This window comes from Ambystoma mexicanum, chromosome 2q (genome assembly GCF_040938575.1).
Source record: "Ambystoma mexicanum isolate Mex_15411 chromosome 2q, UKY_AmexF1_1, whole genome shotgun sequence".
Lineage (NCBI taxonomy): Eukaryota > Metazoa > Chordata > Amphibia > Caudata > Ambystomatidae > Ambystoma > Ambystoma mexicanum.
In genome coordinates this window covers 533,267,643-533,295,594 of record NC_090924.1, presented here as the reverse complement: position 1 = coordinate 533,295,594, position 27,952 = coordinate 533,267,643, and the positions used below count along the sequence as shown (strand labels likewise).

General features: G+C 44.8%; 1 protein-coding gene across 1 annotated transcript in view; it reads left to right on the top strand.

Annotated features, from left to right (window-relative positions):
* Nucleotides 1–27,952, top strand: part of DNAH3 (dynein axonemal heavy chain 3) — a 1,861,430-nt gene that overhangs the window by 1,599,612 nt on the left and 233,866 nt on the right. Inside the window, exon 58 of the mRNA XM_069647670.1 lies at nt 23,732–23,874. Within this exon, the coding sequence (XP_069503771.1) occupies nt 23,732–23,874 (143 nt within the window). The remainder of the gene's footprint in view (nt 1–23,731; nt 23,875–27,952) is intronic.

Here is a 27,952-nt window from a genome sequence, read left to right as displayed (position 1 = left end):
AGACTGACAAACACCTTCCGCTGACTGTTTTTGTGGCGCCAGCATCAGACTTACATTTAGTATTGACATTCCTAATGGCATCACTCTTTGAGGCTAGTGGGCCCTAAAGAAACCTATTGGTGCAACATATTCAATGGCCAGGGCCGAAGGACATGGCCAGTGGCCCTTGAATAAACTATGGTATAACAAACCCCTTGAAATTCACTCAATATCTTTAGTTAAGAGACGGTTTACAGTGATCAGATTTAACGCAGCAAATCCCTTCAAATTCAGCGGATGGAGGAAGTGACGATCATCTTAACTCGGCATACCACCTGTTGCAAAGCCCATGAGCACATTCATGACAGATGGGATTCACAATGATATACGAAATTAGAGGCCTGCAGATTAGCTTAGCCGGTTGAGCACTTGCTGCTGCGATCTGTGTGTGGTCTGCAGGTCACATAGTTAAGATGATCATCACGGCCCACATCCCACGTGTTGCACCAAGAGGTTTCTTTGTGGCCCACTGGCCAGGGCCAATGGCACAATGACCCAATCCCTGCCGCACAATATGGGCACCTGTGGAAACAAATGGCACACATCAGTTATGTCTGTGTAAAATTGATGGTTATCAATGTTGGGTTGATAATAGCCTCACATAATAGGCTATATAATTCCAGTAGAGTTATCACTTAAGTAATTTGGCCAAGCATTTTAATAGGTTGGCTGATTGTTATGAATTGTGATTTCTTTGTATTGTGTTTTTTCGGTAAGTATCGTTTCTAAACTGAAATTGTGGTTGTTGTTATATTAATTCATGTATTATGTACTGTTTTATGAGGCACCTATTGTAGGGTGTATCTTTAATCCTCCCTGTAATTTTTAAACCGGTATTCGTTTTTTATATTATATTAAGATTAATAAATTGTTGATACATTTTTTAATAAACAATTGAGAGTATGTTGAATTATGTTTCTCTCTATACTCCTTATTTTGTGGTTTCTGCTATTCATGGAAGGTTTGCACCAGGTCTTTGTATTTGATGATTTATATTACTGAACCAGGTTTGACCTGAGTGCATTTAAATCCTGGTGTCCCTATTTGTATAAGAAATAGGTCATCACTGTTGAAGCCACAAGTATTAATTAATCGGATTGCCTTGCTCTCAATGCTACTATATACCTTATATACCACTACATAAAGTCCGTGGGGGTCTACCAAGGACTTCATATGTCGGAACATAGGTGCCAATGTCAAGGCATAAATTAGTTTTAAAACATTGATTAGCAGAGATTGGATTGCCAATTAACATTTTCTTGATTAGCAATCAAACCCCTTTGATTATCAATGTTGTACTAATATTTGAAATGTCACCAGAAGTTATGTGTACCCAAGACATAGAATGAGCAACAGTGCAGCATTTTTGTGTACTGCTGATGTAAGACATTTGTGAGATGAGTCAGGCTTTACAAATTCTTTACAATTCTGCTAGACCTACAGGTCGACTAACTTAGTTTACCTTTTTGACCTAAGAGAAATGAACTCGAACTTTCACAATGGAAGCCAAAACATATAAATGCACTTTCTGTAAAATGGTGTATGTTCCCACAAACCCACTTTCTGTGGCACACTGCTGCCACCGAGAGGCCTGCCATGTCCAGTGAAACTTCTATTTAACATTTACTGCAAACAAAGTATACATTTCAAACATACCCTGCAAATGGTACGCTTTCCAAAAATCTACTTGACTATGCGAGTGGGTGAGTAGACTTTGCGAACCCTGGATGAGTGTCTGTAAAATGTACAAGGTTAGCTGCATGAATGGACACAAATAAATAAATAAATAGATATTGTAAAAAAGGCTATGAAAACAGTTTGGCCAGCTGTCTACCACAGTTGCTAATATATAATGCAATCCTAATCATAGAGCAAACCGAGCTCTGGAGGCTTACTACAGTGCATGGTATTGCAGTAGTTCTGGAAATGTCCAGACTGGATAGAACTATTAATCACTACTTTGTGTAAATATCTAATTAGCTTTGTGTACTCATTATATAAGAGGAAAGAAAGTAAGAGACTAAGTAGATTGGACTGTGCAGCAGGCAGAGAACTGGCCAAACTAGGTGGAATATTGTAGTTTTCGGCTGTTTAACTTTCAGGGTAGCTGGTATAAAGCAACAGGGTGATATGATAGAATGCCAAGAAAAATGGGATCAGCTCCATGGGTTGAGCACCAGTTGCACATATGTATGCAACCAACAGGTCACAGAACTAGGTTTGCCTTCAAAAGCATTTAGCTGTGTGATCATGTACATTTTCAAAAGTGTTCACTAGTCAATATGCTGCACCTTCTCCAACAAAATAAAGTATAGTTGACACTATGAGATTTAGATACACTAACCTAAGCTTTTTTTTATTTAAAGGTTGTTTATTAGTTTGATTAACAAACTTTTACAACATATAAACAATTTCATTTATAATTTCGTTCACTTAAATGAAATAAATACAATACAAATTTACAAGCATGTATTATACAAATTTCATTAATTAAAATTTCACGTTGGCACTTAGAATAAAGATCAGCACCACTTTCTTTGAAATTCCATTCATTTGCCAATATATATAAATGAGAAAAAAGAATGAAAATACAAATATTTACAGTGCAACCTTTTTGGATGAGTTACCACTGGAATTCTTGGGTGACTATTGTTATTCTATTGTTATTCTAAATTCAAAGCATCTCTTTTTTCCAATTCATTCCCCAGCAATGAGAGAAATTTAGTTAATGACAGCATAGTTTTAGTAGATATTCCCACATCATATTCGTCCAGCACCATTCTCTGGCGCTCAGAGTGTTACCCATTTTTAGCACTCCTATGAGATTGCACCGTGCGCGTTCAAAGTGGTTGCAGTAAATGACCAAGTGTTTCAATGACTTGGTTTGTGACTGATCATTGCAAAAACGACATGAGGACTCTGTAATGATCCCTGCTCCTTTGTCCCATCTTGAGGTATTCTCCAGAGTGTGTATCTGGTTTAACTTAAACCTCGTATATAGGTCTCTCAGCTTGCAACATGGAAATTGCGTTAAATACATTTTGTGGGGGGTTCTTGCAGTTGAAAACCGATAAGCCTCATAATAGTAAGACTTGGCATTCATAGTGTTTAACCTTTTAGTCCAATCTAGTTCAAATAGAAATTTTTTTACATGCAGGATCCTGAATTCTAGATCCTCTGGGTTTAGGGCCATTTCCTGAAGTAGATTGTGCATTTCTTGATAGAAGTTCATTACAGAAGGGGGTTTGGATTCAACAATCATTACTCTAAAGTCCTTGATCTTACCACGCAATCAAACACGGCGGATAAATAAACCAAGGCCATATACAGCGGTCCTGTATTAGGTGTTTTGGTTTTAGCCAAAAGGTGTGCCAAGAGAAATGCATTTAGGGCAGTGCCCATATGGGCATGAAAACCAATTTGAAAGCGTGAAAACACTTTGAATTCACTTATGAATGCTCAGAGTTCTTGTAAAATTAGTATTGCAAACACTTTTGCACCCGCATCAATGAGGGCAATTGGTCTAAAGTTTAGTGGATCTGTTGAATTTCCTTTTTTATGAATGGGTACGATATTAGCTTTAAGCCATGATTGTGGAATTGCTTGAGTTCTGGTGATTTCTTGGATTTGGGAGTAGATTATGTTTGCCCACAGAGTAGGATGTCTTTTAATCGCACAAGGAGGAATGCAGTCAGGCCCAGGGGCTTTGGAGTTGTTAAGTTTACTAATTGCTGATGAAATTTCTAGAACGTTCCATCCTGTCCAAGATCCCAAAGTGGTGGGAACAACATATGAACATGTCTTAACAAATCTTTCTGGCAAGAAGAATTTTTGTTTGTAAAAATGAGTCCATTGCACTTCGGAGATATTGGATGTTTGTTGACACTTAGTTTTCATTTTATCGTCCCGCAAAATTGCCCAGGTGGAGCGCCTATCGTTGCGGCACAAGCTCAACATGATCAACTGGTTAACGACATGGTGATTGTGCACTTTATAATTTATGTACCTATTTCCATAGTGATTACACATTCGTCTTTTGTTACTTCTGAATTCAACATTACTTAATTGCACATTTTTTTTTCTTTTTGCCAACCAAATTTCTCTGCTGAAAGTCGCTGAATCAGTAGTTCTTTCAGAACGTGTTTTTTGTCTATTAATTAGTTTTTTGATTGCTCCCTTTATGGAGTTTAAATACAGTTCTAAACGTAATGGTGAGTTGTTAATTACGTTTTGCAATGATATATATCTTTCCATGTCGTCCGCGATTATGGAATTTAGTGTGTCACAAGTATACGTGCTCCACCATAAAGAGGCCCCAGGCCTCCTCATTCATCAATGAAGCCTTGAGAGGGTCCTTCCGTAACCTTGTAGATTCAAGCTCCATCGTTAGATACAAGATCTTGTGGTCACTGTATCCCGGGTGAAGAATTTCCACATCATTACATTTACCACACACACCCGCAGAAACAGCAAAGTAATCAATAGAGGATTTCATAAGCTTACGTCTCCAGGTAAATACTACTTGTTTGTTGTTGTAGGGCACCATAAAAATCTCCCAATTTGTTAGGAAAGAATACCATAACTCCCCACGCCTGATAGCTGGTGTATTTTTAGGGGTGTTAACCTACCAAAGCTATTGGATGTAGATGCCTCATACAGTCTGCATTAAAATCACCCCCTATGATCACATTGCACTGTGGCCATTGTAAGAATACCTCCTCAAATATCATCACCAATTTCTCCATGATATTGTGTATCATGACATTAGTTGGATTATGGTATAAAGAAATAACAAAGTAAGATTCCTTTGACTTTGTCCCGAGTTCTACAACCATTGCCATGAACGAGTGATCTTTGTAGGTTTTAATTAACACACAACATAGGTCATTATTGAGAAAAATTGCAGTTCCCCCCGCAGGCCTTCCTTGGTCTCCCTGAGTTGCCTCCATGTGAATAGCATTAAAACCCCTTATCTGGAATGCTACCAAACTCATAGTTTCCTGACTGAGGATGATATCCACCCTTTCCTGGGGGTTAGTTGTGCTTGTCCAGAGTAAAAGGTTTTTGCTACCACATGAGTTCCACGAGATCACTCTAAGTGATGTATTTACTGCTATGTAGTTGTTACATTTTTCACTTCCTTCGAAGAGGCCAAAAGTGCAGACAACCAGGACCAATCTTTGCTAGTGGCCGACATGGCCACAAGTTGCGCTATGACCGCTGCTTCAGATAATTTTGTCGATTGAAGTTCCACACTGGGATTAAAATGAGATGAGTGGATGGTCAGAGGCTTCTCATTAAATACAATCGCTTCCTCAATTGATTGTATGAAATGCAGAGCCAATCCTATCATGTTAAGTTCCCTTCTGTGCATCCACAACAATTCAGCGATTATTGTGGATTGTACTTGGAAAACCATCCTATAGTTATTGATAGGCGGCAGAGTAATCCACTCGATATTTCCGGAAGAGAGGGTCTGAGTGCTGGGATTTTTTGAAAATCTTAAAGCATAAATGACCGATTTAAGCTCTTTTCTGAGTTAATCTCAGGAGAGCTAATCCATCCCATTAAACACAACACCCGTGGTGCCGATAGTGGAAACTCCTCATCCTGTCCCGCGCCACAGTCTTGTTTTTTTCTGTTTTGGGATTCATTTTTATCAGCTGAGTCCCTCTCCTCGATCTGCCGCGTAGAGTGCTCCTATGTCTCTCTAGTAAGCGATGGAGGAAGATATTCGCCTGCCGAATAAGGTTTTTTGAGGTCTATCCTATCATCATTTGGTTTTGATCCCGTCATTTTTTGTTCCATTCAGTCATTCTGTAATTCTTCCTCTCTATGGAGATCACTGTTAATGACTACTTGTATTGCATGGCTATTCCTTAGGGGACTTTTTAGACCCTCGTTCTCCGCCATAGCTTTTCCCATTTTTGTTTTTTTGTTGGGAATAGGTTTATAAAAGGTGGATAGTAGAGTTTGTTGGGGGACCGTTAGTGAAGAAGCAAATTCAGTTTGTTTTGCAAGAATTAGTTCGGCCCTGTCTTTCGCAGGAATATTGTCCATCGTCACCCTTTGTGATGGAGTGGGGGTGAAAGTGGGCATATTACCTCCCTTTGTGTTTATCTGGAGAGCTAGTCTGCTTTCCATCGAGAGTTCCTCTGTTAATTCCCAGATCCAATATTTCCTGCAAGTTAATTACATTACTTTTCTTATTTTTATTTTCTTCCTTTTTTTCACATTTTTTTTTAGTTTTTTTTAATTGTTGGTGACTGTTGATAACTTTTTATTTGCCTCACTTTGGCCAACCTTACGTAGTTGCAGTCTATTCAAAGCTCGGATGTAGGACCGTTTTTCTTTTCTGGAGGCAAAATGTTTGCCATATGGGATCTTTGGCGAGGAGTCTTCCATAGAATCAGCGTCAACTGGATTCTCCTTTGTCTTTTTTTCCTCCTCCATCACTGCATTTAGGTCAAATGGGCTATCCGGAGGAACAAAACTCCCGGCATTCCTATTTGCGACCTCTTTGATAGCGTCCTCTACTATTTCTATTCGGCTGATTGAAAAATAGCAGTTGGTCGATTTTCTCAGAATCTGGCACAATTGAGCATGTGTGTATATTTGAATTGCATCATCAGATTTGATGTTATTTACAGTTTGTGCGAAAGATTGGGGAAATATATAGGTTGGAAGAACCCCTGAGTGTTTTTCATTGGATAAGGGTTCAGAATCAGTTGGTAGCAATGTTTGAGTCGCAGCTGATTTTTTAACAATGCTGTTACTCTGTGGAGATTTACTTCCCCCTGCCTGCTTATAGTTCTCAGCAAAAATAAAACCCTCCAGTTTGTTCAGTTTTGCTAGGATCTGGGCCAGGGCAGTTTTAAAATCCCTTAGTTCGTAATGTGTATATTTGTGGCCTTTATCCAAAAGATTTAGAATTCTGGAGATAACCGGGTAGTTGGATTCCAGCATCTGTATCTCTTCCGCAGGGGACAGGGGGGGGAATTTCAATAGGAGAAGCGGCATCTTGTGGTGGGGGAAGTAGGGGCATCTTAAAGCCCTCTTCTGTCAATACCTCCTCATGGACATTAGATTTCTTTGGAAATTTAGGTGGAGACTCGCCTACATCAGATGCTTGGATTAGTGAATACTCATCTTCGTCCTTAACATTATTTGATGTAGGGAAGAGCTGGCTTGGGATAGTCATGTGTAGGTGCACTTTGGCAATTCTCCCTCACAGGCGTTGAGGGTCCCCCTGATAGCTCTATTCTTTTTTCCAGTTCGTTTAGCACCACTGGTGCCAACATAGAAACATCAGCTGGGAGGTTATCCTCTGGGTTGGTTGCGTTAGCTATCACATCATGCTCCCTCATACTCAAAAATCTCTTTCTAGAATTTCCTGTGCGCCCCTTCTCGATGTTGAATAACGGATAATCCGTAATAGGTAGAGGGGGAGCCTGCAGGGAGGCTTTCATATAAGCAAACACAACCTCATGGCAAATTGTTTGCTCATTGATAGAATTTTCGGTTTGAGGTTGAATCTCCGGGCACACAGGTTTGGATTGTTTATTATGCATGATTGCCATAGCGTATGAGGAGTTTTTTAAATTATCTAAACCACTCACACCATGCGTGGACCCTTGACGCTGCTTCAATGAGGGCTGCCCCTCTTTATGCCCACTGCGTAACCGGGCTATCACAATCTGTGGCACTTATTTTTAGTGCCAAGTCACGTTTCTCTTCCTTGCAATTGAAAGTTTTTCACATGTGAATTCGTGTGAAACACACCAACAGATTTGCAAAATATTTACATGCATTTCCACGAACATTATCAAGGATACACTCCCCCCTATAAAGAGTCCTTTGCTGCCTTTTAGCCAGCACTTTTTAGCAAATGTGTATACTTAACTTGCCCCCTCCTCACCGCTCACCTGCACTGCCAAACAGCCCAAACAGCCACTTCTGATGGCACTTCACGCTGCGCGCGTGCGATGCGCGCGCACCCCACAAATATAGGCTGTGACGTTAGAGAAGGGGTGGGCAGTGTGGGCGGCGTGCAGCGGCAGATGAGAGGAGGAGCTGGAGTAGAAGATAGGTACGTGTATGAGTGACTATACAAGGGTGGACAAAGAAGTTAGACTTGCTGTGGCAAAGCCGTGGCTCAGGAGATAAGATATCAATTCAGAGTCAGTTCTACGAGAAGTCCAATTAGTTAGTTATTACTTGTAAACTTGTCCAAGTTACGGCTGCGATGGTCGCGCAAGCTTCTTCTTGCCGACGGAGCCTTCTGCAGCAACTCAGGTAGCAAAAGATCAGGATGCACAGTCTGCCCAGCCCAAACAGCCACTTCTGATGGCACTTCACTTAACCTAAGCTTTACTGTAAAGAATTGAGGCAATGCAGTGTTTTACAGTAGCAATACTGTAATTATGCATTATGTAACAGCTTATATTTTTAGGAATGGAACACCTACTGTTCTTTGCCAGACAGGATATAGTTAGCTTATTAAAAGTATCCTCCCAATTTACTTCTGGTTTGCAATTATTTAAAAAAGAAAAGAAAATCTTGCCTAGAGAGAGCCCTGAGGGCAAGAGATGAATGCAGGGCAAGCTCTGTTTTCATTGAACAGGGTAACTTAAATAGCTAGTTTTGCTACAAGAGTTTTAATTTAATTAGCAAACCTACAGAATTGCATAGAAAATTGCTATGTGATAGTGCTTATTTTATGCCTTTAATATATTAAGATCAATACCCCTCTCGATTGGGTAGAATATGTTGTGAAGTATTTGTGTCCCACCCCCAGCTTTGGGCAAATAGCGAAATGCACCTATATGTAGCATGCTTTTCCTGAAGAAACAGGATCCTAACCTTATGTCGCTCTACATGTGCCCCTAGTCTCTGCATTTTAACATGGTTACCGATACCGCGGATATTCCAGCTAAACTTCATCCGCCATGCATTATCGTCCCTACAATGACCGTAAAATTCGAATCTCGCCCGCCTCTGTCCCTCCTGAGCATTACCTGGCTGCACACTACATACGCCATGTCTTGTGTTCCAATGATGAGCATAACTTTTAATCCCAACTATCCATATCCCTCCCACCCCCAGCCCTCACCACTCCAAATTCCCTCATAGCATAAACACCCACCCCATACTGTGAAGGCATCATGAGTAAGAAAAGACATCAGGTTCAGTTTTGTTAATAAATCTTTTATTAAATTCAAAAGGTAGGGTGGGGTAATGCCTATCTTGCCCTATTCTAAGATGTGATTTTCCTACCTAAAGAAAACTAAGGATAGTATGCATCAGGATGTCCAAATCAAATAACAGTCTGTGTCCAAATCCTATGCCTGTCTTCACAACTAACTGTCTGCAATGTGTAGGGAAGTCAGCATCAAAAAAATAATGTTCAAAAATAAAGTTCTGAGCTTCTTCAGTTCTTGTCTTGTAATCTGCTTCCCATTCCCCAAGTTCAAATTAGTTCATACAACACAGGGGTACCCTTCGCCAAGAGCTCACAACTTTCAGCTTTCAACAAAACAACAACATGGGGGTTCCTTTCCCAAGAGTTCAAATCTTTCAGCTTTCAACAAAACAATAAAAGGGGGATTCCTTCACCAAGAGTTCACATTTTTCAGCTTTCAACAAAACACAGTTCCATGGGATACTTCCCAGCTCTTTTGATATCAATACCTTGTACCAGTTTTGAGAAACCAAAGGGTGTCTCACTGACCAGTCCCTTGGGATCTGTCATCCAGGTGGCCGGGGCACGGCTATCGCTATTGGATCCAGACCCCCAGAGGTGGACCAGTGCGGGAGGATCACCTGGATGAGGGCTCCCTTAGGAGTGGGAGTGGGGATCCCCAGAGGAGAGGTGCAGTATCCCTGTTCCCATTTTCCTGTGGAACACCCTCATTCCATGTACTATCTAGGAACTTTACCCCCCCCTTCCTACACACACTCTGCTGCAAGGACAAAGCGCTTCAGGGAAAGACAGACTCATACACAGCCAGTCTGTTTGACATGTCCCAACATCAGGGTCATGCAGAGTCAGGCACTTAACCTTAATGACTTTCACATGAATCCTGTTACCTTTCCCCACTGGGATAAAAGGCAGATCATGAGAGCACCCAGACCAGCAGAACGGGAGGGCAGGAAATCCCAGGAAGGCGACGCAACCATGGAAGCAGAGCAGACGGGACCAGGAGGCAAATGAAAGGCTGTGGTCCTACCAGCTACGGGGTGAAGGTCACTGCAGAATCCCAAAGGGGGAACTCCCTGCTACTGCAGGGGGTCACAGCGGTACCTCTTTCATGTGCAGTGTGAGGACTTGAAAGCAGGCTAGCTGCGCTGGGCCGAAAGCCTTGACTAGACGGAAGGTCTTGATAAACTGTATCAGCCGCTGCCGGTGAGTGAAATGGGAGACCGGCTTGAGTTGATAAATGCAAAGGACATTAACATTTGAAGTGCTCGTTGAGTTGTCGAGAAACCGCGAGCGAAAGCACATTGTAGCAAGAATGAAGAATGCCGAGATTGTGCGTGTGAGAGAAGCTGCGAAAGAAGATAAGCGAGAAAGAAGGCAAATAGTCTAAGTGGACATACGAGGGTCTAGTCAAGTGTACAAGCCCCCCCTTGTACAGTCAAAAGTCTTTGGCAAAAAGGTGAAACGAAGTATAATGCTATCCTAAGGAATTATTAGCTGTGTGAGTCTAATTAAGAATTGCAGATACCAGAAGGCCTCGGGAGAGGAGGCCGGTATAAACCTTTGAACTGTATCCAGTATTGTGGGTTGCGTGTAGGACAGCAGCCGTGAGAAAGAGAAGCCCGATTGTTAGAAGTAAACACACTTGCTACAATATAGCATAGTGACCCGGCGAGATGCGATCACCTATCGGAAGGCTCTGTATCGAAATGGCAATTACTTTGAAGTGAAAGCGTGAAAGATTGTAAAGTAACAAGTGTGATGCTGGTGGTTTGAAGGCTTGCGCCCCGATCAAGGGAAGCCAGAACTGCATAGCGAGGAAGGTCTGAGCCGTGAGGAAGGGGGCCTAAGTGAATCAGTGAAAGTGATCACCAAATATTTGTTTAAAAACACATTAAGAGCTCCTGAATTTATAAGCTAGTAGAATTGGTAAAGTTAACTGAACTGTGATTTGAAGGCTACAGTGAACCCGGCGGATGAATGCCAAGTGAAAGCAAGGGAAAGTGAATTGCGCATTTTGATAAAGTTACTGAATAGTGGTGTAAAGTCAAAGGTGAACCTAACAAAGGGGTATCACAAGAAAGCTGGGGAAGAGGGGAATCCTGCATGGTGAAAGCTGGGGAAGAGTGTTGTGATGCCAAGCAAAATACATTAATTTGAGGGATCCTGCCTTTTCTGAAGAAACTGCTTCCTGATGCCTATAGACTCAAGGGGTGCTCACAGTCATGCCACTGTTCCGCCTTGTCCCGTGATTCAACGTGCGAAAGGGAGTGTATTAGTTCAGCAGTCCTGAATTACCAAAACCCTTTTGGACATTTCAGTTTGCACTATACTCTTTTGTTCTACATATCATTGTCTCACACCCTTTTTTTATATAGAGTAAGGATTTGTCAATAGGTTTATTAGTATAGGCCATTTTGTTTTGACACAACACCACTAGGACAGCGTTTTCTTTACTTTGATGGCTGTAGCTTGCTTGCATCTTAGATTTAGGTTTAGATTAGGCGTTTTTCTCAACCCTGTACTGTTCAATAAACACTGTCGGATTGTATTCCTTGTGTTTGACGTACTTCTGACAACCATGCCTTCCTTACACAGTACACTTAGGCCATTCTGTTTCTTAACTTCAAATTCCCATTTAAGGCTGTTGCAAAAATTAAGCTTCTTTATGCATACTTTCATTGGTTTTTTTCATGCAGGGTTCTCGGTCTAGGTGGAGTTGTCCGACCACAAGGTCCACCCATTACAGGTCACGCAACCGATACCCATTGTTACTGTTTCCATCAACAATTAGTCAAAACAGGAATGTTTGTCCGCACTTGAACCATTCAAAAACCTAATAATGGTTATAAAGTTATTTGGCCACACATTGAATGAGGCTACAGATAGTTGTGGGCTAAGTCAGAGCAAACTTTCAAAATTACTGTCTGGATATCCCCTGCAGTAGAGAGGCAGGGGGATATCCAGACAGTGATTTTGAAAGTGCTATTGATTTTCATGTATGTAATTTCTGTGGGAAACTGTGTCCCCTGTCTTTTCCACAAGTTTAACTTAGTTCACATTATGTTGCTCACAAAAAGAATATGTACCTTGTATATTTTTCAAATTTACTTTTGAATCGATCATATGTATGCCATGTACAGGTTATTGAATACCCCCACTCTATGGACGATTCATCTGTTTAAAAATAAAATACTATGGGCCTCATTACGCGGTATGCGGTAAGGGAAAACGATGCTGGTAAGGGATTACCGGCATCGCTTACCGCTCCGGCCTATCACGACCCACCTACCCGCTATTAGCGGCACCGCAAAGAACGGTGCCTCTAACAGCGGCATGGGCGCAGGCACGCAACCCTACATGACGGCAATAGCGGCATGGCGGAAATAAGAGTACATCACAAGTCAGGCGGACATGTAAATAGCGCCATGAATCAGGCGTAAAAAGTGGATACCGGCATGGCGGAAATACCACCATCGCGAACCACCCGTAAACGGCCACGTGCAGTGTTCTCAACTGCCACAGGTGCACACAATCAGCACAGGTGGAGGCAGTAGACTGGGCCAGCACAAAAGGAGCACACCACATCCCTTCCCACACCCATTCACACACCAGAATGATTCCAATACTAGTAGCAATCCTGGGGCTGGAGGACATGCTTGCATTGCAACTGCAACAACAACAACAGGCAGCACAGAGGAGACGCCGGAGATGAAGGAGGGTGAGAACAGGCACAGCATGCCCCACCAGTGCAGGCAGTTGTACCACAGAGGCAGCCCCCAATCCCTAGAATCAGAGCCAGTCCATTCAACCTAACCCCTGAGCAGATCCACACCCTGTACCGTCTGGACCGGGATACCATCACCACCATTGTGGACATGATACACAACGACATGGTCAGCCTCATAGACATCCGTACCGCCATCCCTCCCCTCTACTGAAGGTCAGTGCTCCACTTCCTGGCCACAGGCGCCTAGCAGCACACAGTAGGACAGATGCATGGCATTTCACAACCATTATTTTCACGCATGCTAAACCAAGTGCTCGATGCCCTCCTGAAGCACACAAGTGAACACATATCCCTACCACGAATTGCCCAGGAGATCTCCAACACCAAAGTTTGCTTCCATTCACTGGCAGGCATCCCAAGTTGCATCGGTGCCCTCGAATGCACCCATGTGGAATTGGTGGTCCCACATGCCATGGAGGTAGTGTACCGAAACAGAAAGCAATACCACTCCATCAATGTGCAAATGGTATGTGACTCAAACAAGATCATCACACATTGTTGTACCCGATATCCCGGATCAACCCATGATTCAATGCTCCTGCGGAACTCAACCATACCACGCTGGAACTCAACCATACATGGAGTGACATGCCGGACAACGCTCCTGGCTACTCTGTGAGTTGCATGGCAAGCACATGGCAGTGTGATGTGGGGAGTCGACTGGGGGGGGGGGATGCACACTCCAACTGGGTGAGATTGGGGGCAGAGATGCACACTCTAACTGGGTGGTGAGATTGGGGGGGGAGATGCATACTCCGACTGGGTGAGAATAGGGGGGGAGATGCACACACCAACTGGGTGAGATGGGGGGGAGATGTATACTCCAACTGGGTGAGATCGGTGGGAGATGTATACTCCAACTGGGTGAGATTGGGGGGGGAGAGATGCATACTCCAACTGGGTGAGATTGGGGGGGAGAGATGCACACTCCAACTGGGTGAGATTGGGGGGGGGGATGCATACTCCAACTGGGTGAGATTGGGGGGGGGGGGGAGATGCATACTCCAACTGGGTGATATTGGGGGGGAGATATGCACACTCCAACTGGGTGAGATTGGGGGGGGAGAGATGCATACTCCAACTGGGTGAGATCAGTTGAGAGACTGAACAATTCCCATACTGCAATAGACCGTCCTCCAGAGCAGGCCAGACTGAACCTGACACATGAAAAACATATGTAAGACGTAAGCTGCACAACAATGACAACAAGCCATTACTGCAACCATGCCATATCCATCCACATGTACACTGCACATCATCAGACCGTACCCTCTACAACACAATGCAGCGACATGCTGCCAATTTGGCCAATGCAAATGACCGCTGAACAGCATCCCAAAGGAAATGCGTCCGTAAGTGGCTACTAAGGAATCACATTAAGCTAATATACGGATTCTCACTCGTACACCACCACAGAAGTGCAGCATGCCAGCATGGGGACATCACGCGTGGAATGGCAGATCACTAAGAGTCTGGTTCCAACGGTGACAGGACCAAAGGATACGAATAACTACACAACACCTAGATCATGGCAACAACTGCCGTAGGCATGCACAGTGCATGAACACTTGCAAGGAATAGGGCCCCCTCACACATTGCAGTTACTCTGATTACCTCCATGCATGCAGGGATATGTGGATGTGATCAAGGAAACAATGCTGGCTTGTGTGTGATAGGTACAGGTTCCATTTGATGAAATCACTTACACATAACCATTGTTGCACCCATGCAGGTGATGCTGGCTATCCCTTGAAGAGGTGGCTTCTTACCCCTGTCCGAAACCCACAGAACAGGCACGAAGAGGACTACAATTGCGCACATACCCGTACCCGTGTGGTGATCGAGCAGACATTTGGCCTTTTGAAGACACGGTTTCGCTGCCTCAGCAGGTCGGGTGGGGCACTCCTGTACGGGCATGAGAAGGTGGGCAAGATCATCATGGCATGTGTCATGCTGCACAATATGTGCATCAGACGGAACGTGCCTATGCCCCCTGACATTGAACAGCAACCACCTGGTGAGGAGGAGGAGGAGGATGAGGAGGGAGAAGATGGGGAAACACGTCATGCCGGTGGCAATGCACAGGAGGGACGTGCAGTGCACCAGCATTTGATAGACCAATGTTTCTAATACACATGGATGAAGAGGGTGCAATGGATGTGGGACTCAGGGCACTGGGTGTTGTGGGTAAATGAACACTGTGACTGTTCAACAATAAAGCACACATACACAATAAAGAATGTCCACTCATGTGATTGTTCCTGACACAATGGGTGTATTAAGCATAATGTGATTTAGAAGTGCACGGACCCTTCACCCCAAACACCCTATCCCCCTCCCCCCACAAAATCCCCAAACACCCTATCCTCCCTCCCCCCACAAATGCCCCAAACACCCTATGCCCCCTCCCCCCACAAATTCCCCAAACATGGCATGCACTTCAGTGCAGCATTAGTGTTCAAGAGTCACCAACATCAGGCTTCCCCTACTTCCCACCTCCTCTACCAGCATTGGGTGGTTGCAGGTCTGGGCGCCGCATGGACCGCGCAGACCTGCGCAGGGGGCTGGTCTGCCTGGAGCTGGCAGAGGAGGTGCTTGGTTGGTCTTGTCCCTGTGCGGAATGCTGGCACTCCATTTCATCCGCGATGCGGGTGAGGACCTGCCTCACAGCTGCCAACTCTTCGCAAATGCGTGTAGTGCAGGATTCTATAGCTTGTTTTATTCCCTTGGCATATTCCCGGCACTCCTCCCTCGCCAGGGCACCCTCGCTCACGTGCTGGCCAACCAGCGCAGTGAGCTCCTCCTGGCGCTGTTGTATGATGTGGATTCCCTGGTCTCTGGGCCTGCGTTTGGTGGTTTTTGATGCGGCTTGCTGCATGTGTCCGCCATCAGGTGAGAACTCCATGGGACTCCATCTCCCTGCCAAGCAGTCACCACCAGACAGCTCATGGCTGCTGGCATTGGATGTGGGGCGTGGGCTGTGCAGGGCTGACAGCTGCAGGCTGGGTGTGCGGTGTCCCATGGGTGTAATGCATGGCCCCTCGACATCAGACAGGGGGGCCATCGCAGCAGCTTCGCCAATCGAGCTGTTGGCGGCAGACAGTGAGCCTTCTGCCACTGGCTCCTGTGTGGTGGGATTGGCAGGTGTGGGTGCTACGACATTGTCAGCCACTTTTTCACGCCTTGGTGACCTGGCTGCATGTGTGGCGTGTGGCTTTGGCCCTCTGCGGCAGTCCAGGTGTCCCTGTGCCCCTCGATGTGGTAGGCCTGGTGCCTTCCTCCATGCCCTTGGCCGCCTTCTTGGTGTTGAGGCCTGCGCTGTGGAATCCTGCGCTGCGGAGACCTGCTCCTCACTGTCAGATTATAAGCATGTGGGGGAACAATAGAGGGATAGCATCAGTGATGGGTCAACGTGCATCATGCATGTGTTGTTATTGCTGCAGTTCTGTGCATTTTGACTTTGATATCGGACATGCAGGTTGCTTGCCATATGGGTGGGTCATACAGGCATGAGTCTGGGTGTCACATGTCTGAGGTGATGCATGCATGGGGTTGTGTGGGGATGTGCACAGCATATGGGCATTGTTGTGTAAATGTGTGTGTGATGGCCCATGCATTAGCTAGTTACAAGGTCACATTTGGGGGAGAACTTCATGCTTTGCATTGCAGTGTTTCGTGTGGACACTCGCCTCCATCTGCCGATGATGGCGCACCACGCTCCATGTCTCCCACTCCTTCGATTGATTCGATGCCAATGGTGCTGGCACATGTCTCCTCCCACACTTGCATTTTGATTGGGGATCCTCCTCCGCCTCCTGTACCCGTGGCCAGGCTCCTGTTGGCGGCAAGTATGCTCCGGACACAGAGGCGCAGGTCGTCCCAGCACTTGCAGACGTCCTTTTTTACAGTGCGGGGGGTGGTGCCCACCGCACTGACTTTCTGTGCCACCTCGGCCCAGATCTCCTTTTTTTTAATCTGGGCGGGATGCCGCATGTCCAGAGCAAACAGAACTTCTGCATTTGCAGCTAGTGTGTCTGCAAGCATGGATAGTTCCTCATTAGAGAAACGTTCCTTGCGCTGGCACGCTGCACCTTTCTTTAGGGCCTTGGGCATTGTCAAGTGTTGTTCGATGAGGTTTGGACAGCTGTGGTGTTGCTGCAGGTCCTGGGAGGATGAGGATGGCAATGGAGTGTGTTTTTATTGATGGCCGCCGTGCTCTTTCCCGTTCCTGTGCGATGACGCTACTTCCAGTTCTGCTTATTTACGATCACCGCTATTAGCGGTCACCGTTTGTAGTGGTCACCGCTTTTAGCGGTTCCCGCTAATGCCGGTATCAAGGATGGCGCTGGTGCTATCTGCGCTTTACTTGATGCCGTTAAGGGACTTTTTGGGGTCTTTAACAGCATGGTGGTAGTGTCATTACCGGCATGGCGTAAAGCTCATGCCCGCATACTCGTGATGCCACACAATTAGCGGGCTGGTTACTACACGGACACGTTATTTGCTCCATGCCGGTAATGACCGTTACTTACTGCATACCGCGTAATAAGACCCTATACCTTTTTTTATTAAATATTCATCAGCTGTCGCATTAATTTGCTCTAACTTAGCCCACAACTATCTGTAGCCTCATTCATTGTGTGGCCAAATAACTTTAACCATTATTAGGTTTTGTTTTTGAATGGTTCAATTGGAGACAAACCTTCCTGTTTTGACTTCTTATACTCATTTGTTCCCAACTGCCTTTCAGTTTGCCCTTTGGATATTTTTCCATCAACAATTAGCCACTGCATCCACCTGACAATGATGTTTAGTTGATTCCCCAGTGTCACACTCTTCAGACACTGTACCGTGACTTGCTTAGCCACCATGCACTTTGTTATACTTTTCTGTATTCATCTGGCTCTTGCCAACACAGGTTTTCTCTCAGCCTGCAATTCCTGGTCCCCTCTTAACTCTGGGCCAATACTTTTCATACCCTTCTTGATATTCTCTTGATTTTGCTAACACTTGTTTCAAAGGCACCTCTTATCTTTGGACCAATACTTGGTTTGTCATTTTCATACTCTTCTTGGTATTCTCTTGACTTTGCTAATACTTGTTTCATACAATACATTCTGTGATATCTGCCACACGTAGTACTTTGCTTTTGCTCCATTCATGAGTATTCAACTTGCTTTTTCCTCTGTACTTTTAATACGTTTCAGTTCACACGATATTTTCAAAGTACTTGCTTCGGCATTCAAATTTGCTTTCAATTACTTTCAGATCGTTCAGTATTCAAAAAGGACTTTGTTATGCTTTACTGGAATGCCCCAATATGAGTGTGTTCCTGCTTTACACTCACCGGTTGCACACAGCAGCGTCCTTCTGATTTACGTCCTTCGCGACAGGCTTCTCCAGCCTACTTCGGCTTCCCGGCTACCTCGGACTCCGCTTCTCCCTTGCGGCATCCACAGCAAGCAGCGCTCAATCTCCTGGATTCCCACGGCGGCGGCTGGGGTCATTGGGAGTTCCACAGCATCTGCTACGCAGACCCACTCAGGAGGGTAACAGGACCTCCAGACCCACTCAAAGCTGATAACGGCTCAGACGTCTCTTTCTCCTGCACAACACTGCTCCTGGCACCTGGGTCTCCATCTTCCTTCTCTCCAGCCCGCTCTCCTTCTCCAGCCGGTTCTCTCTTGCCTGCCCATTCTCTCTCTGCAATCGGTTCCCCTTCTCTCACAGTGGTAGAGATTTTTATATCCATCAGTTGTGTTAAGTGATCCCAGGTGTGGCACATTGAGTTTAATTGTCTGACTTTGGAGAACTCCATCCGGTGGACATGGCTGGTTGTTCCTCTGGTATGCCTCCATAGCCCTCTTCTTCGTCGCAGTACCAGAGTGGTGTTTGAAATTGTTTGATTTAATAAAAAGAACATTTATAACTCTGCTTTGTCTCTGACATGTGTGTATATCAGTCAAATGAGGATGTGTCCTCCTACTTGGTCTCTTCCTTGTCCCAGTACTAGGGTGGTGTTTCTGGGGGACAGTTTGGGAGGAAGAAAAGGGAAAGGTTTGACAATACCCTACAAAGACTTTAGGGACAGAGGGTTCATTGTGAAAAGGAAAAGGGGAATACCATGTCTCACCTAAGGACGTCCTCTCCCCAAGTTCCCTCCACCCAGGTGATCCTCGCTCACATAGCGATCCCCAGGGGCGGGATCCAAAAGCGATGGCCTTTCCCTGGCCACCTGAGAGGAGGATCCCAGGAAAAAGAATTGAGGACACCGTCAGGCTCCTCACAATGCCCATTAACATCAAGCAACCTAGCTTGGGGATAGCTGTAATGGCTGTTACGCCACAACCTGAACTCCAACAAAGCAAAATGAGAAGCCAATCTGGGATCTGAAGCACCCAACAATTATGAGTGTAGTATTTTGTGCTCACACCTTAACACCTTAACTGCTAAGCTTTATGCAGATATATGCAAAATGGACGAGCATACTGGTCCTTAGCACTTAAGGAGTTAACCTCATTTCAGCTGAGACCTAGCCCTGGCTCCGGGACAGTGAATATTGTTCTCAATGAAAGCAGCCGCTTCATCCGGTAGCATAAACAAAATATGATTTGTTTTGGAAAGCAAACCACAACTTTGCTTGATAGATGAACTGGATCTGTCATGTAAAGGTTTCTTTACTCCCAAAAATGTCTTTTGTTATTGTTGGGGTGCAATAGAAATCCTGTGGGTTACTAGCTGTAGCTCACCCTTCTCCCTAGCTGACTTAGGGATAGTGTCTCTTTCCCTATAGTTGAGAATCAGAGGGATTATGGGATGAGGAGGAGCACCAGGCTTGGGGGAGGCGTAAGTGATCTATGAGCATGTTTACCCAGAAAATTTGGAGATAGTTGGGGCTGATCAAGTATTTTCAATACAGTGCTCTCGACAAAATGTTCCTTTCTGCCTCCAACAGGACCCTCCAGTATACCAACATATCGACATTATTTTGCTGTGAGTGAGATTCCAAGTCTTTGCGTTTTCTCTGTCATTTTAACCTCAGTAGCGAGGGCATCCAGTGCAGTCTTCATTGAATAAACATCATCTTCCAGAAGCCCCACTCTAGTTTCAGCTTCAGTAATACGGCCCTGGGTCTTCTCCAGTTTGGTGTTAAGTGCAGTAACATTAACCGTGATGTCATCTAGTTTGGAGTTGACAGAGGAAAAGACTGATGCCATGTTTGACAGAATTTTCTGTTGTTCAGAGGATTGATTTGTGGTCACAGGTGCGTCAGCATCTGCCACGGCGCGTGCGCTGGGGACCCTCAGCAACATTTTAGCATACTTCCCAGAGCCGAATGGGTAGGGGGCACAATATCTCCAATGTTGGCAATCGCACAGGGCCAATGTGGTATCCAATCATACCAGTCATACAAGTAGTCCAGAACATGTCCAAATGACTCACCCTCACACTGGTAACACTGCTAATCCACAGACCGATGTACAAACAAAGGGATGTATAGCTCACATGGCGTATGCAGCCAGCCGAGCCACTGCGAGTCGAGCAAAATTTGGAACCGGCAACTCCTCACCAGACAGCTCTTAGCCACTTCTCCAGCGTGCCGATCCTACAGCACTACGGCTCAGAGCAACGGGTCTACAGGGTGCACCGTAATCCTTGGCATGCTTGTGAATCACTGAGTGAGCCGCATCTCAGGTATACTGCAGTGGCAAAACAGCTCTCACAGAACATCAGTCTTCAGGCACGTCTGCGCCATGAGGAGAGGCCAATTCCAGTACCTGGCCCACCAAGAATCGATCAGCAAAGCAACTTCCGGCATAGCGATCAATGGCAGCATCAAGGCAGGTTTGCCATAATGGGAGGAAACTGGAATGGGTGCAAATAGAGCCCAGGCGGTCCAATGGTGCAGAGTTCCATATGGAAGCATCCCCCACCTATAATATTTTTGAATCCTCAAAAGGGAACCAGAAAAACTGAGGCCTTCTTATTTTAGGTTTATGAGAAAAGACGAGTTCAAAATGGTAACATTGGCTCGTGTTGGGCAGCTTGTACCAGGGTGACTGAATGGTATCCCTGGCCCTTCACGTTGTGTGCTTTCATGTGTCCATTCGACTGGCATACAGGAACCTTGTGCATTTTATGGTTGTGGGTCAGCAATGACAGTTCAGGGCGTTGCTGTTTAGGCTGGCATCAGTCTTCAGTATCTTCACTATAGCAATGCCGGTCATGGCAACCCTCTCGTGGTGCCAGGTGTGGAAGCATTTCCCTACCTCAATGATTTGCTGGTGAAATCATCAAGTTGGGAGGGGATGCTATCCATGCTTCAACAGACCAAGGGACTGCTCCACTCCCTCTGATTTACTCTGAAATCCAAAAGGTTACATCTGACTCCTGCCATGTGACTGCACTTCAGTTTTTGACATGACATTTATGAGGGCCTTTCCACCGCTCGAGAAGTTTCAGGCTATCAGATCTTCCGTGGACAACTTCAAGTCATGGTTACGTCCCTGTTGTTTCGGAGGGTGATTGCCTGTACTACAATTGGGATATCAAAGAAAGATGTCTCTTTCTTTGCTATCCCGATTGCAGTACAGTTCCTGAAGAGATTGGTCACTCGCTATCCACCTGCGCGATACATCCATGTGCAATGCGACCTCAACTTTGTCTTGCTGAACTGATAGCTCCACCATTTGATCCCATGCACAGCTGTGACTTCAGATTAATTACCTGAAATACTACCTTTCATGTAACCATCACATCAGCCAAGTAACTAAGTGAATTCAAACCCTTTTGGCCAGCAGGCTTTATATAATTTTCACAAAGGACAATGGAGGTGAAGCTGTCCTTTCTTGCTAAGGCGTTCAGTAATCATTACAGATTTCTTTCCACTCCCTCATCTGTCCAAGGCAGAGGATAGGTTGACAGTCGACCCAAAGCGAGTTCTCAGCCCTTATATAACTATGGTTGGAAAAGTACTGCATGATGAGACAACTGTTCATGACCTGTGGTCATGCATCCGGGTGGGGTTGAGTGTCTGTGACTAAAAAGACCATCTCTAGAGGGTTTGCGGCATGCATGAAGATCTGCTATAAGGTTGAGAACAGAATTCCATTGGACAAGACTGTGGCACACTCCACCAGGGGTCGTGCTTCTATGACCGATTTCATTTGGGGGGCAGGAGGGTCTCACTTCAGTAGATCTGCAGAGCAGCCACTTGGTTGACTCTGCATACGTTTGCAAAGCATTGCAGTCTAGCCTTGGATGTAAGGGTGGAGGCATTGTTTAGCAGTGCTATAGGGAAGTACATCTTTGGATGCTATCTGTCTCGCTGAGCTAGTATTTCCGAGACTCCCTTCTTCCTTACTTCCTTATTTTTTGATAAGCATTACTGGGGGAAATCTTTCAAAGATAAGGGATCTGCAAAAGAGATAATATCCATTAGTAGAACAAGTTATTTACCTTACAGGTAACATTGGTTCTGTTAATTATGAAGTATCCTTTGCAGATTCCTTATCTGACCACCCACCTCCCACAGTTGCCTCCGAATAATCGCAGCCCACCTGTAGTGGGATGGTTTGAGGGAACAGTTGACCTTGGACAGGTTGCACCAGTTATACTCTGACACTCGCATTTCTGATAGAGGCCATGAAGCACGCCCTCACACCACAGTGGGTATAGGTGGCACCACCCATTGCTAGGCAAGTGTGATTCAAATATTTCCAAGGTCCCAGCCTGCAGGCTGGACATTTCAAAGATGAGGACTCTGAGTGCAGACATTGTATCAATAGAGCCAATGTTACTCGTAAGGCGCGTAACTTGTTCGTCTCACTCAATAAGTGCACTTCCTCCATGTTGGAGGAACAGTGCAAATGTTCAGGACCTATTCAATGATGCAGCCTTTATGCTAGTATCCCCACCCTTTAATGCTTTCATCCAGACACTGCCTCATTGGTTTTTGATTTTTTTCAAATTCTCTTAAGTGATCTTTTGCTGTGTCATTTGTTCACTGCCTTAGAGCTGTCCTTCTATTTACTTATCTGAAACTCCTGCTAGAATACAGATATGGCATAGGCAGGGTTTGGTCTTTAAGGTAGATGGGAGCCATACATTTTTAAGAATGTTGTCTGCCTTTAAGCCTATAGATATGAAGAGCATGAGAGGTACTCTTTGGTTATGTTCTCTAACAAGGTTAGCGTTAAACAACCCCAATTGTAACCTCAATTGTTGGATACATTTTAACGTAACATGCAGGAGTCTGCCATATTATTGGTTGAATGTTATTTTAGACAGGTAAACCATAGTTTTACGTGCAAACAGCGGGCAACTGAGAATTGTTTATAGCCCTGGCTTTATCAGTACTCCACACTGCACAATTGATCTTACCATAAGTTGTATTATTTCAGTAATATATAAATAAACTTGCTTTAATTTATTTTGTCTCGTGCAAAAAATAGTGAATGCATGTAACAACCTTGCAGCCAAGATGATCAGTCTAAAACATGAAATACATTAAGAAAGGGCTGGGACAGTCACGAGGCAACAAGAGTACATTATACAGTCATCCCTGTAGGGTCTGTGTGTCAAGAAAAGACATCCAGAACTGAGTAAACTCAAGGGCCTGGTGGTCCCAATGTACCTTTGTATCCTTTGGTTCCGAGTTTTGGTGACTATTGCATTTAAATGTGATGCATTTCACTTTTTAGGAAGTTGTGCAAGATTTGGCAGGAGATGTACTTTCCAAGTTACCAAAAGACTTTAATCTTGAAATGGTGATGGAGAAGTACCCTGTGGTCTACGAGGAATCCATGAACACTGTCCTGCGACAGGAACTTATCAGATTCAACAGGTACTTACAACAATTTCTTTGTTATGATCTATAAGTCTGGTTGACATTTTCCTGTTTTGATTATTTGTGGCATTTGCCAAATCCATGTTTGGAACTGATCTCTTGACTTCTCAAACATGTTGTGTCCTGTTACATTAAAATAAATACTGACTCTATTTCTCTGAGCAGAAAACGATGTGCCTGGACAAGGCACAAGACAGGCAGCAAAAGAAATTCCATAAGTTGAGAGTTATGCTGTTCAGAATCAATGATGTGTCTGAGAAACCTGAAGGTGTCTCACCCACTGGTCCCCGGCGATCTGTCATCCAGGTGGCCAGGACACGGCCATCGCTTTTGGATCCAGTTCCTGGGGGTGGACCAGTGCGGGAGGATCACCTGGCTGAGGGGTCTTCGGACAGTGGGACACTGGATGGCGAGAAGCGGTATCCCCTTACCTGTAACACCTTTACCCCATCCTATCAAGTAGGATACTTAGGAACTCAACCCCCCCCTTTCCCAACACAAACAGTGGATTAAAAACATCGGAAGAGCAGACAAAGTCGTGGTGGACTGGTTTGACTCCTTTTTACAGGATAGAACACAGCGGGTAACTCTGGGAGAATTTCTCTCAGAACTAATACAACTGAGGTGCGGAGTGCCTCAGGGGTCAGCACTCTCTCCCCTGATCGTTAATTTGTATATTCGACCACTATTTGATATCTTGAGGAGACACGGCTTACGATTTCACTCATATGCAGACGACACACAGATTTATGTGGAGACAGACAATCTGTCGGAGGCATTTGAGATGATAGACCGTTGCATACAAGATGTAAAAAAGTGGATGGCCTGCAATCAATTACAACTTAATGCAGGCAAAACAGAAATAATTCTGTTTAGATCAGAAAAGAAAAATAGAGAAGAAGATACAAACTACACCCTGCAAATCCTGGGAGTAAGCATTCCATTCTCAAGGAAAGGGAAAAATCTTGGGTGCTCCTGGCAAGAAAATGTGGCCAGTGAAGCCCAGACAGGGGCAAAAGTAAAATCAGTATACTATTCCCTGCGATTGCTCAGAAATGTGCTCCCTTTCTTAACATCTCAAGATCTTCCAGTAGTGGTGGGAGCTCTGGTTAACTCCCACCTTGACAACTGTAACAGTCTTCTGACAGGGATCCCGAGGAAACAAATGCTAAGATTGCAGAGGGCCAGAATGCGGCCGTTAGGCTAATAGCTCACCTGGGCATAAGAGATCATGTGTCCACAGCCAGGAAATCGTTGCACTGGCTGATGGTGGAAGATCGTATTAAATTTAAAGTGGCATGCCTGGTGTACAAGTGCTATCACAAACTTGCACCCCGATATTTGAACACCAGAATTCGACACTATTACCCAACCAGAGCCCTCCGCTCAGAAGATAAACTTTTGGTATGTGTTCCGAGGGCAAAATGCATCTCAAAAGGTGACAGAAGGTTCTCTGTATTTGGGCCTAAGCTTTGGAACCAGCTGCCTCTTGGCATCCGCATGCACCACCCTGGAAAGATTTAGAAAGGAACTTAAAACCTTCCTATTTAACTGATCCTACTCCCTCCGGGTCGTCCTTACTTCAGACTTGCCACAGTGATATGTTTCAAGCCTTTAGTTAACATCTGCGCCCGAATGCAGTCATCTGCCTGGTGCGCGTAAGAAATGACTCGAACTCAAACTATGAGAGAAAACGGACTAACACCCGAGCTGTATACCTGATATGTCCCAATACAATGGTCAGGCAGGGTGAGGCAATTACTGACCATTACACATACCTGACTTCCATAACACTTCCCCACACGGATGAAAGGTGGAGCACGAGAGCACACTCTGAGCAAGGCAAAGCACACGAGGAAGCAGCAGTTCCAAGATGGCAGTTTAATACAAGGCGAAAAATGGCAAAACCAAAGGGGATCGCAAGGAGGGAAGTGCCCTTGACCTTTTCGACGAGGAACCGGTACTTTCATGAACCTTCAGGAATAGAAAATTTAAGACCAGGAAACAAGGCTGAAAGAATCCTGCATTGTGTGTCGGAGGCACCTGGTGCTCTCCCGCATCGATAGTCAAGGCGGGGAGAATCGCTTGCCGCTGTACTACTGTCCTTGGCTCCTACAACAAAGCAGTGCCAGTGAAGTCAGCACAGCCGGTGAGTTGGGGAGACTGATACTAGACCGGTCTGTATTGAAGCCAAGGTTGCAAGCAGCAACATTGTATAGTGAACGCTGAAGCGAACAGTGTATGAAGCATATGTGATCATCAACGCAAGTAAAATTGAACAACAGATGAGTGATTGAATTTTGAAGCCAAGATACGATACTTTAGACAGAGTGGTCCGGCACCGCATGCATGCTCATTCGAAAGTCTCTGTAAGGTATCCAACTGAAAGGTAGAAAAAGAGTCACAAAGATTTGTGAATCGAAGTGGTCCTGCAACGGGTCAAGCAAAATCCTGTGTACAGTCGAAGGTCTTCAATGATAATAGTGTAAAGAAAGTGATGACCAAGTAGATGAAGTTGGTCCGTGCCCGGCGGAGGCAGACATCTTTGTACATTGTGTTAAGAGGATCGGTTGAGGGGGATCCAGGGTGAACCATGAATCACCCGAGAAAGTGGATGCATGAATATCCTACAAGCATTGTGTTAATAGGATCTGAGCCCGGCTGAGTTGGATCCGAGGTGAATAGTGAATCGCCTGAGAAACTAAGTACTTGTGAAATCCTAAGAGGAAAAAAAACATATTGTTTGTCGCATCAGGTCCTCTGAAAAGAAGAGACTTTGAAAGGCAAAGAGACTTGGGCACAAAAGGCCCTGATGGTAATGATTGAACTGTATCCTCGTGCTAAAGAAGCCAGAGACTGTGCTAAGCTCGAGTGTACCGCCTTGTCCTGTGGTGAAAACATGGGGAAGGGATTCCAACAGCCTCAATATACTGACATATCATTTTGTAAACACTTCTTTCTTTTTCGTAACACTATTCCCCACACTATTTGTATTTAGAGGTAATGATTGGCAATATGTTTATTAGCATAGGCCCTTTTAATTTGACAAGACACCACTAGGACTGCGTTATTATTATTTGATGGTCGTAGCTTGCTCCCATTTGTAGATTTAGTATTAGATATTAGATACGTGTTTTTCAAACCCTTTTTGAAGTTCAATAAACACCCCTGAACTGTGGTCACTTGTGTCTGTCTTACTGTTGTACTGTTGATACCATGTATTTTTATTTGTGCCAGGTGGGGACCTCATGCTTCCCTCCCTCCCCCTGTAAGTTTGACAGTCCGAAGCTGTGACCCTGTTTTAGCATCCCTGTGTCTTTTTCTAGGCTGGTTCACAAAATTACTTTGAGTTCTAACCCCAGTGCTTAACATGTACCCCCCTCAAATGTCCTAGATTCTTAACTGTGTGGGTTACAGCATGTACGCCTAAGCTTCACAGGTGTATGCCTTTACCTGGCCGAATATGATGGGTTCTGTGGTTTATGGCAGCCCGTTTGATCAATTTAGTTGAGCACAGAACAGCTACACTCTGTAGGAGCATCTAAAAGCCCCCTTGTCTCTAACATTCATGGAAGGTACTTGCAGTCAGAGATTGTTCCTACAAGGTGTGTGTGGGATACAAATGTTACTTTATAGGATAATCTCTAACTTGCCTTTGATTTCCAGAAGGCACAATAAGATCACTTTTAGGCAGTGTGGCTGTAATGTCTGAAGTGAATCCACATCTTCAGCGTTTGACCCAGAAGACGTATGTAAAAGGTGGATATGGCAACCATTGCTAATCAGGTGTCCTGCAAAAGGTTTGAATGGATACAGCTCAGCAACTGGAGCTTAAGCCTCAACCCTCGCCTCAATTTCCAGTAGCAGTGGAGAACTGCTCCATGGTCTGCAGATGAATGGAAGAAGGAGTAAAAAAAGAAATGCAGCGACTTGTTGAAGCCAACTTATGTTGATGTTCTGCCATGTACCTTCGGGGCCACACCTCCTACCTTCAAGTGAGTAATCTAAACCATTGATCATTTACCTTTTCTCAGAGGGACAAGGCAGGATGAAGCCTAATAGCCCCAACCTCCTC